This window comes from Aythya ferina, assembly GCF_964211825.1.
Source record: "Aythya ferina genome assembly, chromosome: 2".
Lineage (NCBI taxonomy): Eukaryota > Metazoa > Chordata > Aves > Anseriformes > Anatidae > Aythya > Aythya ferina.
The window spans coordinates 127,678,551-127,692,530 of NC_140297.1; the positions used below are offsets into that span (position 1 = coordinate 127,678,551).

General features: G+C 40.5%; 1 protein-coding gene across 2 annotated transcripts; it reads right to left on the minus strand.

The window, feature by feature from the left end:
* Nucleotides 1-5,983: 5,983 nt before the first annotated feature.
* Nucleotides 5,984-13,749, minus strand: RPL7 (ribosomal protein L7). Of its 2 annotated transcripts, XM_084511020.1 has the most exons (8): nucleotides 13,720-13,749; nucleotides 12,656-13,138; nucleotides 11,920-12,022; nucleotides 11,166-11,332; nucleotides 10,410-10,547; nucleotides 9,964-10,073; nucleotides 8,851-9,061; nucleotides 5,984-6,051 (listed from the first exon to the last, which is right to left on the minus strand). In XM_084511020.1, the coding sequence occupies exons 2-7, from the start codon at nucleotides 13,030-13,032 to the stop codon at nucleotides 8,853-8,855; spliced, it is 1,104 nt and encodes a 367-aa protein (XP_084367146.1). In that variant the 5' UTR covers nucleotides 13,033-13,138; nucleotides 13,720-13,749; the 3' UTR covers nucleotides 5,984-6,051; nucleotides 8,851-8,852. The 2 variants fall into 2 exon arrangements, with proteins under 2 accessions (XP_084367146.1, XP_084367145.1); XM_084511019.1 differs by lacking the exon at nucleotides 13,720-13,749 and having other exon boundaries at nucleotides 12,656-13,201.
* Between the last annotated feature and the right edge of the window lie 231 nt (nucleotides 13,750-13,980).

Consider the following 13,980-nt stretch of genomic DNA (forward strand, 5'->3'; position numbering starts at 1 on the left):
TGAAGAAAAGAAAAAAATAGCATGTTAATGGGAGGAATAGAAATTATTGCATTCCCTTTCCTTGTTTTCCCTGTTTTTTTCACAGCTTCAGTTTCATGGAACAGAGGAAAAATCTGCAAGAAAATAAGCCAAAAAACGATCAACTAGTGACTTTCAAGAGAGGGTCTTGCTCATTTGAACATATGTAAGAAGAGCAGAGCTAAGACGGAGTGCTCCAAGGACAGTGCTCCTCTGCCATTCCAGTCCAGCCCTCACTGCAACTGAAAATTTTGCTGACTCAGACCTAGTTCTGGATCCAGTCCTTTTTTGAAGGTAGGTGCCTGAACTGGTATTTAATGGTATTTAATGGTAGGTATTTAATATTAAAATACCTACAAGCTCAGTCCTGTAGAACGGTAGCCAAAACCATCTCCTAAAATTCTCCTACTGTGCTTGTCCTGAATAACGAACATTTTGGCAGGACAAAGAAACTCAATATTTATATAAAGTTTGAATTTACTTAATGGCCACAATAGATGTCTATACACCAGAAGATATTCAAGCCAGTAAATTAACTCAAACCATATGTAACGCTGAGTTCAAAAGAAAGCATAACCATTACTCAGAAATACTCACTTTTCTAAGAAGTCATCTGTGCTGCAAACTGATAAATGTAAAATTGAACCTATCTCTATCACAGAAGATTACATGCATAGGGGCAAACTTTTTCCAGGTAAGTACACAAGGCTAATCTGTTTTAAAAAGCACAATCCTTTCCGGGTTCCTTTGAAAACCTAAGTCAGGCTTTCACGTTCAAGAAGACTAAATCTGGGACAGGGTTTTGGATGGTGAGCCCCAACCCTGCCTGCAAAAACAGTTCAGCTGGGGAGCTGTGGGGTGGGAGAAAGCATTCACAGCTTTATATTTTATAGGTTTTCAGGTACACCACCCCTCATTTGAGATCGTAGCTTCAGAGCCCTCCCTGGTCACTACACCAGCTGGCACAAATCCCTTTTATAGCCACAGCCACCTGCTCCCTGGCATCACACAGAAGCTTAATTCCAGGCTGTAGATTCCCCTCCAGCTCCTTTGGAATGAGTCTTGGCTCAGCTACTAGTCTGACAGGTAAAACTTGGCAAGTTCTTCTTTCTGTGTATGTCTTGCTCTTAGTAGAAAGAAGATGGTTGTCAGTAGTGAAGTACTTCAAAGTCTGATAAGAAAAGTACTGTCACACACAGGCTTTAGCAATGGAAGCTGTGAAGCATAGTTAGAAACACCTACCATTCATTTCAGAAAGCCAGTGACTAATTCAGGAGTAGAAATGAGCACCAAGACAGTAGAAAGCGAGATGTTAGGGCAGACAGGCTAGGAGACAGTTCAGTCAGTCCTTCCAGGTATTGGAAACAAGCTAGCTTGGAAGCACTATTCAAAATACATGCCTCTGGAGTCATTCGCTGAGCCAGATAATTTGTATTATATACGGTAAATAAAATAAATAAAAAGATTGAAGGTTTGTTTTTGGTTTTGTTTTAGAACTTTTCTCTACCAAAACACGTGTGATCAGTAGTTTCAGAGGGGGTCATGAGAAGTAAAATAGCAAAGATCATGCAGAAGTCCCCAAAGCCATGAGGCTGCAATCTAACAAAGCGATCATTAAAACAGAATAATAAGAAAAGTAATGCAATCTCCTGGTTAATATTGTACCTAAGGAAGAGCTAAGACCCCCTCACCTTCAACACTTCGGGTTGTAAATAAATGCAATGTTTACATCCTGACTCATCTAGTCTTCTAGAGTAAAGAATGTTATAGAGCTAGGCACTACCAAATAATTAGGTCAGTTTCTTCTTAACAGCTAATTAACGCTTCCTATGCCTAACTAAAACCAACCAAACTGCCACTCAGTACTTCGTCTGATTTCCAACTTGCTGCCTTCTCCTACAAAGGCTCTATATACTGATAGACTATCTATACAAAAAAAAAAAAAAAAAAAAAAAAAAGCCTCACCTAATTTTCCTTTCACTAAAGCATATTCCGGTAGCAGAAGAGAATAGCGAAATAGTAGTAAAATTAAGATTATGATAGATTGAATAGATCGGCACACACACAAGTATAGTGCCAGTATCATGATTTAGCAAGTTAGACTTGTTCTGCAATTCGGTTGTGTTAAATAATACCTGGCAAAAGAAGCAAAAAGCAAAAAGAAAAAAAAAAAAAAAAGGAGTCCACCTGTTTTTCAAACTAAAATTAGAGATGCTTGGAGCCTTGCTTGAATCCCATTTTCCTGCTTTTCTTGGCTCACTATAATGTATTTGTTTCTAACTTGGAGGCCTTATTATAACGACATGTGATATACAATATTAGTATCAAAATTTGAAACTTGCATTGTGAAGAAGCTATTAGATACTGATGTGGTATTCTATATATTAGATGTTGAGAGTGATCAAGACTTAAAAACTTGAGTTGAATTTTATTGTGAAGTCAAGAAAGAGCACAGTATTTTTGGTAACAGATGCCCTCAGACATGGCAGTGTGGTAATCCCCACATAGCTGCTAACAAAGTGCAGTAGGAGTGGACACACATGCCACAGGTAGAGCTCAGAGCACTGCTGCAGTGGTGTTGGGCACGTGTTTGCCATGAGATGGTGAGTGCCCTAGGCAGACTATGAGGCTGGTTGAGCTTTACCAACAACTCTGCTTGGTACCTCCAGAGCAGCCCAGCATGATGGGAAGCATGTAAAGCACATCGTGTGCTGATTTGTTAAAAGGGATTTACAGCCCCTCTGCACTGCCAAAGCAGTGCTAAGCAAGTAAAGTATAATACTGCTGCTTATACCTCCCTCCATATGCTCCCTTTTCCTCCTGTACCCTAGGTACTACTTGACATGTAGTTTCTTCCCCATATCCATCACATGGCCCCATGACGGGCAGCACACTCCCTTATTTCTCACTGTTTTCCTCCAAGTTGTTATTTCATAGTGAAAGACACTTCGTGCAACGACCAGTTTATATGAAAACATACCAGATAAAAAACTGCTTTTGTGGAGTTTGTTATCTTTAGAAAAATAATTCAGGGAAAATTGCTTACAACTGTGAACCATGAAAATGTGCTTGCTTGCAACATGACCCAAGGTCACAAGTACTTCTGGTTTTCATGAATAAATGAGACTAGAAATGGCTGGTGTACTCATCTAGGGACAGGCTCAAAAATGATGGAAGCTTTGTGTGGAAAATTGTTTCTGAACATCTTCATTCTTAGCACCTTCAGTTCATGGGTTTAGCACTTGATGTTTCAGGCTCTTCTGTCATTAAAACTCCACCATATAAGAAGAGCCTGCTTCAATCAAAAGCTGTATTTAGGCAGATACTTTGGGGATCCTACATGCCTGTGGTAATCTGGTGTGGTACAGAAGCTTTGAAAAGAAACAAATGAGTGAAGAAGAATGGGAACTACACAAAAGACAACTGGAATGATCAGTTTAAACATCCCTGAAGATAAATTCCCACTGCAATTTGCACCTAATTAAACTAGTTGAGCAGACTATTTTTCCCAGGATTTATGAGACTTGACTGCTTTTAGATTCATATTATGTGTCCACTCTGTAGTTTCCAAATCTAAGCTAAAATCATGATCATCTCCCTGCCATAACTTTTCAATAAAAAGCAACGTGCAGATTTTCTCACCTGCAACTCCATAGAAAGGAGTCTTGGGGAACGCGGGAGCAGGCAGCAGGAATGGAAATGGGCAGAGGCTGCAAAGCTTGTAAGAGGTACATGAACACCTACCCTCCCTCTCCTGAGCCCTGTCTATTGCTAAGACGTAGCTAAGTGACTTCCTGCTGTGTGCTGCGTTGTTCCAAATCCCCTTGTGAAGAATGGAGCGTCCACCGCTGCAGTTGAGTCCCACTGTGGGTGGCCAGACATCTGAAAACAGGGCTCTAGTACCCTTTGAGTACCTAAAGAGCCTGCACTTAGTAACTTCTGCTGAGTGAAGAAGGCTTTGTCACTGCTGTCTACAAATCTCTTGAAAGTACAGCATATGTTTTAAGGGAAGGAAAAAAAAATAAACTTCAATTTAGAAATGACCACTGACAAAGAACCTGGCACACGACTGGTTAAGTGTTCCAGCGGCTAATTACCTTCCATTAAAATTGCCTGCTTGAAGCCAAAAGTTATCTGGCTTCAATTGCAAGACATTTCATCCTATTATAACTTTGATAAAAGAATTCTTTGATCTAGCAAACTATTTTTCTCCATAAAGGTAATTATAGGTAGATAATCATTTCATAACGATGTCTGTCTTTAAACTGAATAAATTAAGGTCTCTTAGCGTTATAGGGCACGTTCTTGATTCTTGGCACAAGAACTGGATACTACATTTGGCACTAGTGTAAGCACTACTGGAACAAAAGTAATATTATCTCCCCCATACCATGATATTCCCTTTTTAATGCATCCAAGAATTGCATTTGGCCAAGTGGGAGCTTACGTTCAGCTGACCATCCATCACATCTCCCAACTTTCTCTCAAAACACTGATTCCTGGGATGGGCTCCCATTCTGTTTCCAGATGTATGACTTTACACTGGGTGATAGTGAAACAGGCTGCCCGAGCTGGACACCAGCAAAGGAATACCAATTAACTGTAAAGCCTATAAACCCTAGCATGCCTGAAAACTTTATAAGCGAGTTGTTAGCGTTTCATAACTGTCTCCTGTTGCTTCTCCAATAGCTATTAGGTAAAGCTTCTGGCTCCAGTTCTGAGAAAAAAAAAGGAAGATGATTGCCATTCTGAAAGAGGATAAGAGTTCACAGAAGTTTTATTCCAGAACGTGTCAGTCTCTGGCAGTTATGAAGAGTGAAAAAAATAACAGAACGTTTGCAAGAACTTGAACTTTATCATAAAATGTTGATAAAGGATTTGCATTATTTATCGTTTAGGGACCAAGTGATTTTCTTCAACAGCTACATTTTTAACTCATATTACTTTGTAAGTGCTCCAAAACATATTATTCATGTGTTGTGTAAGTGGAACGTGCCTCATTTCCAGCGCAAATTGACCTCAACTATCCAATCATGAGCTGTTCCTATAATTGAATGCCATAGGATATGCCTGAAGAGCAAAACTAAAATCCTCAAAGTCACGCCAGTATAAAAGGTGATCAACTCTTCTAACTACAACAAATTAGACTTTTAACATAGCTATGCTTTTAATACTGGTATCCACACCATGTATTAACATTTTGAAGTTATCTGAAAGTGGGTTTTAGAGGCAGGTTAAGAAAAAGTTGTTGCTCAAGTACCACGAAAACCAAGTCAAGTTCCTCCTCACTAATGTATGTATTCTTTAAACAAAAATTGGGACCTAACGTGCAATGTTATTGGACAGCAGATAGGTCTGACAGGAGTGTAACTTCAGGAGACAATCTTTTATCCTCTGCTTGTACCTTGCATATGAAGTTTGCTGTCCATTTGTTTTGCTTCACTACATGTGTGCAATGCTCTTCTACTAAGAGGCTAGTATAGTAGAATGTGTGTAAGGGGAAAAAAATGAAAATAGTAACAGAAACTGTGTTGGCAGAGTTTTTTTGTTTAAAAAAAAAATCTTAAGTTGTTCAGAGCTTGAAGTAATTACTATGATGTTAAAATCAGGATCTTAACATCTTAAGAACTGATCTAACCTTGACTCTATGTACAGAAATCTCACATTAAGTTTCTAGGGCACTATAGTGCACTATATTCTAGTGTACTAGAAGTACAAATCTTATCCCCCACAGCATACAGCTCAGATAGCTGAGCTCTTAATTCACTCTACGTTTAAAGCAACAAAATTACTTGTTGGCACTCAAAAACTAATCCCTTGCCTGCCCAGGACCTTCACCAAATGAAGCTGAAACAGTATTACCTGTATAATGTGAATTCGAAGGCATTTAGAACTTGAAAGAGATTACCCCAAACTTAACAACTAACACCACTGTGAGAAAGCATCATAAAAACAACTACTGAGATGAGACTGTTTTGTGCAAGATTTTATTAACAGACCAGATTTTGAAAGACTGCAGCTGGGCATCTGAATCTGAAAGGAAAAAAATATATACATCATTAGACACATGTAGATCTGAAACTACTTTGGCCACCCAAAGAGTTCATACACTTCCATTTATAATGTGGGCTAAAAATATTGACTATTTCACCATATTTAAAACTTCACCAGTCAGCGTACAAGTTACTGTGTGCAAGACATTTCTTTACTCAAAACACTGATCTCCAATGCCAGAACTAACAGAATAAAACAGTTCTATTGTTAATTACTGGTACCTATTTCTCTATTTGTATAAAAGCTTAGCAGGAACGAACTCAGTATCTGAAGACATCTGAGGCACTACACATACTCTAACTCCTTCTGCAGTAACCCTGTTTTCAGCAAGTTTCTTTCAGGGTCTGTTTATATACAAGAACTAAAACAAAAAGCAAACTTGAGACAAGTTCCTTTTAAAGTTTGTTTGAGGGCTAGTGGAATTCAGTATCTTGCCAGTTACGAGTTGTCCAAAAAATCAAAATCAAGCAGTATGCCCTGATTTTTTCCCAAGCTAGACGAAGGACTCAATTTATTTGAAATTACTGCTAACAAAGAGACAAATAGCAGGAAGTCATCTACATATTGAGAAAAATGAGTAACTCTCCTTCAGATAAATGGCCCTTCAGACAGACAGTGCCCAGAATACTGCCATTATCTCAGCTGAGTCTACCGTTCCAGTTTTCATAACCTCAGCAGAAGCTATAACATTCTTCTCTTCTCTACATACAGGCTCTTCATGTTTTAAGCACACTCAATTCTGAACAGCAGGAAAATAACTACAGTGAAGTGCAGGAGACAAGACCAATCAGCACCCTAGCTTTAAACCAGAAGTATGTTTGTTTGCAGTCCAAGCTGAACAAGTGCTTATAAGCCAGAAACAAGAAACTACAAGCTCCAGTCTTAAAAACTGACAGATGTGGTTAGGCCCTGCTATCTGCTACTTACATGGGGTTCTGAGCTAGAAGTACAATGAAAAAAATACAAACAGCCATAAGTATTCCTAACTCTTCTGCCAACATACTACTTGTCATAGGAGTTTATAGCCACTATAATAGTCAACTAGAAACTGACCTCCTATGGAAAGGCTCACAAAAATTGAAGACCACTAGAAAACTTCAGATTCTTATCAATGGAGGGAAAAGGACCCACGCTGTCTGAAGAGCTGCCAAGTTTCAATTAGATACAGTAGCTTTCATCTAGTGCTCAAGAACCACATAGGAACATGCAGTGAAAATAGCTGTGCTCAATCTTTATCAAGACTCTTAAGGGAAGCATCTGCGAGCACTGAATGTGTAGCAGTTTGTGCCACCAGCAGCAAAATTTCTACAGAATGCTAGCACAAGTAACATAACATCACCCCGGGCATCGAACACTGAGCAGCTTTGCTTCTCAAAATTACCCACTTCTTCCTATAGACGAGCTATATAGCTTTATGGGAACACTGTCACCAGTAAGCAAAGATTTTCCTCAAGCACCAACTTTCCACGTGCCATGTAATCAGTGCTTTAAAACTCCACTGCTTCACCCACAGAAACAAAATGGAATAGGTAAGAAGCTCAGGGGAATGGGAGCAGAGCCTGCTTTATATTTCTGCTGCAACAAAACAACTCAGTCAAATGGAAAGTTATTTCATAGGTGGTCCTTGGACAGGGAGTAGACATGACTGAGCTGAACAAAACCATTAAAAAAAGGCTTAAGGAGAAAAAGCAGAGGCTTCCTTCTCTGCAAAAGGGTAAGTTTCTGAAAAAACTCATCCAAACAGCTTCTATTCATATTTTAAGCTCTGAAGTCTCATGACTACCTGCTGCAGCATTAACCAACTCTGGAAGTTACTAATTCTTAAGCAAACTGAACATGTCTGATTTCTGCAGTAAAGCCTTTGGAGGAATCAGTTTGAGAAAAATTGCTTTTGCCCACTGTTTTTTCCAAGCATCCTAAAACAAAGCTTTCTTAAATTCCAGCATATTTGTCATAACAAAAAGACACTTATCCTTGATGGAAAATTGATTCAGGCAACACTGAAGCTAGTTTAGTGCGAGAATGCTGGAAAAAAAAAAAAAAAATCAATGGGAGGTCTGAGAACTCTGAGGTTAATTAAAAAGTTTTAGTTTTGTCATCAAATGGCACAGAATTCTCAGAACAGGAACAGCAGGAGTGACAATAAAAGACATGACATTGTTTGAAGCAGATACTAACTTCAGGACTCAGTAGTCACTCTCAAATTGCTTTAGGTCAAGTGTCAACTTCACTTTCCCATTTCTAAAGGATAGTTTAGTCAAATGGGCAAATTTGACTTTCAAAATGACAATCTTACTTAACAAAAACTTCAACTGAATTCTTTTGAATAAATATCAAAAAAGCTGGAACTTCAGACCATTAAAATGACTTAAGTTGAGAATTTAGTTTATCCCAAACCTTTTTTTTTTTTTTTTTTTTCCAGAAATCAGACAATCTGGAGGAATATTGTCCTTACAAACATAGACTTCAATTATATGAAGAATTCATAAATGACTTAAAATTGTAGCCAAAAATCTCAAGGCTTACCATCATAAAACATAAATGTTTTGAAACAAGTTATCAGTGGAAATGGAAAATAAACTACCAGGAATGCTTACAGGTCATGAAAGCATCAGCTGTAAACAAGATTTAACTCCTTCACAAGTATCTAGGCTGCTCTAAGTACCACTCAAGCATGAGTGAACATATACTAAACATGAATCATCAACCACTAACAGCTTCAGCTTATATACCAGAGACAGAAGAGGGGATGCTATTAACTAGAAAGTAAGATCTTACCATTAGTTCATTCTCCTTATGAGTCTGTTTATCTGATCTTCTCTGTTACCAGCATCTCCACCCTCCACAAAGTGGATCGTTTTCTTCTTCATTCCACCCCGAGGAGAGGACAACTTGAAGGGCCAAAGGAAGTTGTTCACAACTTTGAAGTTCTTGCCAACAGTGTAAATCTCATGGACCACATCTTCCATGCAGATGATGCCAAGTTTTCCTAAAATTCAGAAAAGTTGTTTTCAGAAGAGCTACGCAGTCACTACCAGTGACTAGTAACGATGTTATACCTATTTAGCTTGATTAACTTCAAGTAAGAAAGCATCCACTTTATCTAGATATCCCATGACCAACTTTTCCAATTAAAATTCATCAGCTGCAGCTAACTCAACACTATTTGATATTTGTACCTGAGGCAGCAAGAGGAACAAGAAAATAACTATCTAGTGGACCTCAGGATAATAAAGCTTTTCTTCAAAGAACACAGCAGGTTAAACATACTTAAATACTAACTACATGTAGCTCAGGGAAATTCACTCAACTATTTATGCTGTTCAGTAACATAGTAACGCATTTTCTTAATGCCTTCCTAGATTCTTCATTGACATGTTACAAGCAAACTGTTTGTAAAATACGATGCTAGAAAGGTACATCCTTGTACCATAATGCTTGTACCTCTACAGTCTGAAAAAAACAAACATGACAGTCTGATCTGAGATTTAAACAAGAAAGATCTGCTTTTATTCCCAGCATGACTGGCCAAAGAGGAGCCTCCTAGATCAGTCTGTTTCCTGACAAATGACTGCTGTATTTTGCTTTTATGAAGTAAGCTCTTTACTGAAGGATCTACTGTCCTATTAAAAGGTCAAGTTTACAGTAAACATTTGGAAGTGTAAAACATTTGGAAGTGTAAAATCCTAGAATTTGATTCTTGACATTTGAGTTTTTATACTTTTTAATGAAAGTTACTTCCAGTGTGCTTTGCATTAAGACCAAGATAGATTTAATTAACTAATCACTACTATTCTCCAGAGACAGATAAGGAGAGACAGCTGTACAACTTAACACTAATCATACAAATGCAACAAAACAGGTTTGGTTTTTAAGCGAAGTTCTACTTACCAAGGCATTTCCGAATCAGGGAATTATCAGTCAGAGCAATGCGCTTCTTGTTGATCTTGCCATAACCACGCTTGTAGATCAGCTCATGCACAGACTTCAGGTTTGGGTAACTGAAACAGTCGAGTAAAAATTAGCAACCCTTAAATTCCACGAACTGCACTCCAAATGAAGTTTTAAACAACAGATAATTTAAGATCATTTCAGCATGTCCCAAGCATAAACATAAAAGCAACAGAGGAGCAAACTTTACTCATACTGCACTTCCAAGAGCCTACTGCAAGATCATAGCAAGCACTGCCTTAACCGTGTTTCTGTGTCCTTGTACTTTCCCTGCTTTGCACTGAGAACACTTTGAACACAGGAAAACCTGCACATCTGGGGTAGCAAAATGCAAAAGATACTCAATATTTGTATCCCGACTTGACGGAATTGACTATTTCACTCACCCCCATGCAATATAGGGTTCAACAATCCGCAGCATGTTGATAGAAGCTTTGTTGAGCTTGACGAATGTGCCATTAAAAATCTGACGCAGGCGAAGAAGCTGCAACACCTTACGCACCTTGGGGCTGACACCATTGATGCTAGGGAACGCAGAAAGAGACTCAATTATCAGTACCCCAGAAAACACAGGTATCACCAAAGTAGTAACAGGTAAAAAGAAAACAAACAGTATTGTTGTCCCATCTTAAAGGTATTACTATTTCACCTATTCCACAGAGCAACATTATTATGTTATTTATTATCTCTATGTATTTCAGTATTAAGGCAGATCTAACACCCTGAATCACACTGAAACAAAAAATACACAGCGTAGAACTAAACATCCTTGTGCTCTCCTGCATACAGTTATTAGTTTTAACTCTTTCACCAAAGCACAGTTAAACAAGCACTTCTGACAACATTCAGTACAGAATAGCTGCATTCAAAGTTAAGTGAAACAGAACAGTCTGCGTATATTTGCAGTCTTGTCTTAAAAAAAAGATTCCTAAGGCAGCAGACATGCTCAGAATTAGTGATTTTACATTTAAGCCTATAGTGCATCCAAAATATTACTGTCAGTAACTTTCGAAGCAACCAGCTGAAGGCTTGAATTTATTTATGAAAATTTAAGCCTTCAAAACATGCAAGTGACTACAAAGGGTATTTTCAGTGCTTATGAAAATAAAAACGCATTATTCTACACCTGTATTAATTCTTACCCTCTTATCCTGATCACAAAGGCAAGCTTGGGTTCAGCTGGAACGTAGTAATTGCCGGCTTTTCGGGCCATCCTGGCCATGCGGATCTCCTGCCTATACATGTGCCTGTACTCCTTGTGGTAAGCTTTGGCTCTTTCATAAATGACTTTTCTTTGTGCCTTACGGAACTGTAATTAATCAAGCATCGCTTAAGATTATATAATGCCTTTTAATACATGAAAAACAGATTCAAATAACACAGCCTATTTTCAAACTCCCCAGTTACCACAGATTACAGGATCATCTGCAATATGGACTTTAAAATAACTATCAGTTCTGCCACATCATGATAGTGCTTTATTTTGAACAATATTTATAAGTATTATCACACAGTATTTATCTTTACAAAGACCCTTTTGAGTTCAAGGAGAATTTGAATAATGCTCTGAAACAGTTTGATTCTTGGGTGGTTCTGTGAGGAGCCAGAGCCTGGACTCGATAATTCTGTAGGTCCCTTCCAACTCCGGATACCCAATGGTTCTGAGACAGTTGACTAACCATAGTCTGATGGAGAATCACACACTTTGCCTTTGCTCTGCCCAGATCTGGCGTATTATACATTATCTTGATATGGGGGAGTACTATTTCAGACCTATATATTAAAGTACTAAAGCTAAGTAAATACTCTGAAGTTATTCGTTGCTTTAATATTACCAGTGGTAGCGTTCCTCTGACCTGCCTACACAACAGCCATTCAAGTAATCATGACATTCACCTTTTTTTGAGCCAACACCCTCTTCAGACGTCTGGCTTTTGCAGCTGCATAAGCCTTCCGCCTCTTCAGGAGGCTTTCTGGTACAGAAGGCACCTTCTTTGCTCTAAACGACAAAAGAAAGTACTCTTAAAAGGCAAGTTCCTTTTAAACTACCAAAAAGCAGCACATTACGAATACCAACGCAAAGAGGCAGGATGTACACGCAGGCCCCACAGCCTGCAACCAGTTTGTATGTAACTTAGCTCAATTATTATCAAGCTACAATACAGCCTCCTAAAAGGATCACCTTTTACATTGAAACAAGGAAGCCTAACGTTCTTATGTGCTCTCTGAACGCCGATTATGGCTAATTAACATTTCAACAAACACTTTAAGAGTAAAATAAATAAATAAATAAATAAAAATACGGCTCTAACTAAAAGCCTTATTTCGTAGCTTTGTAACTTACCGGAATTTAAAGCTATTAAATGCTTCGAAAGCTGCAATACCAGCGTTTACAATACAATAACGACTCCCTCCCTCTCTTCCACCTCACCACAGGCCACCGGGGCAGCCACGGCCGCCAGCAGAAGCGACGGGGCGGGTTGCGGCCGCATCCCCGCCGCTCCCCACCCTCCTACTCCTCCCGCTCGGTGCCGGCAGAGCCCCCGCGGCCGGGCAGCATCCCCCCGTCAGCCCAAAGGAGGCCGCGGCCGCGGATGGCGGCGGATGGCAGCGAGGCGCCGCGGGTACTCACTCCTTGTCCGCCATCTTCAGCGCCGGAAGAGAGAGGGCGGGCGCATGCGCAGGGCCGCCTAAAGCCTCCCGCCTGCGCGGCAGGGCTTTCAGCGCTGGCAGGACCCCGGCCTTGGGCTGGCCGCGGAGCTGCCTGATAGCGGCGCGGAGGGAGGAGTGGCCGGGGAGTGCCTGAGTGGCTCGGCGGGGCACGTCGCTTTTTTTTTTTTTTTTTTTAAATTTAGAAAGTTGCTTCTTACTACATACGTTGTTAAAATTGCCCTTGGAGGAACTAGTCCTGGCGTACGTATGCAGGAGAAGTGGCAGAACTTGGAGTAGCAAAGAATTGTTCGGTGTGGTAATAAAAGAGCGGGCAGCCAGGCTGAGGGCGTTCGGCATTTGCTGGGGTTATTTGTTGCCTGCATACAGAGGTGCCGGATGATGTTCGTAGAATAGCATTGTTTTATTCTAACACAGCAGCTCATATCATTTGGTCTCGTTAAAGCTGTAATGAATGGGGTGATTAAAATCTATCAGCTCACAAAGAGATAATAAAAGACTTAAAATATCTCAAGCATAAGGAATTATAGATTCATAGAATGGTTTGGGTTGGAAGGGACGTTAAAGACCACCCAGTTCCAGCTCCTGCCATGGGCAGGGACACCTCCCACCAGCCCAGGCTGCCCAAAGCCCCATCCAGCCTGGCCTTGAGCACCTCCAGGGATGGGGCATCCACAGCTTCTCTGGGCAGCCTGTGCCAGGGCCTCACTGCTCTCTGAGTGAAGAATTTCTTCCTAACGCCTCATCTAAACCTCTCCTCTTTTAGTTTGAAACAGTTCCGCCTTGTCCTGTCATTATCTGACTGAGCAAAGAGTCGCCCTTCATCTTTTTTATAAGTCCCCTTTAAGCACCGAAAAGATTTTGCACTCTTTTAAGGAAGAGATTTCACTTTCTCCATCGAGAAACAAATTAAAAAATAATAATAATAAAAATAAAAATAAAAAATAAAATTAAAAAAAAAAAAAAAAAGATCAGGACGCGGGCACCCAGATCTCTCTAGGAGAAACCAGACCCACGCCACCGCACCTCCGTCTCCCCGTCAGCTCCCCCAAAACCCCGCACCCCGAATCTCGCCTCAAGATGGCGCTGCGGCGGGCGGCGCGGTGCTCGCCGGGACATGTAGTCTCCGAGGCGGGTGGGAGGGGGACACCGGCACCAGCTCCGCCTCGCAGCCGCCGGCCCCCGAGCGGCGGGGCTGGGCTGGGCTGGGCTGGGCTGGGCGGGGGTGTGGGGGTCCCGGGAAGGCGGAGCGGCCCGGGGGAGGGCCGGGGAGCCGGGGAGGAGGAG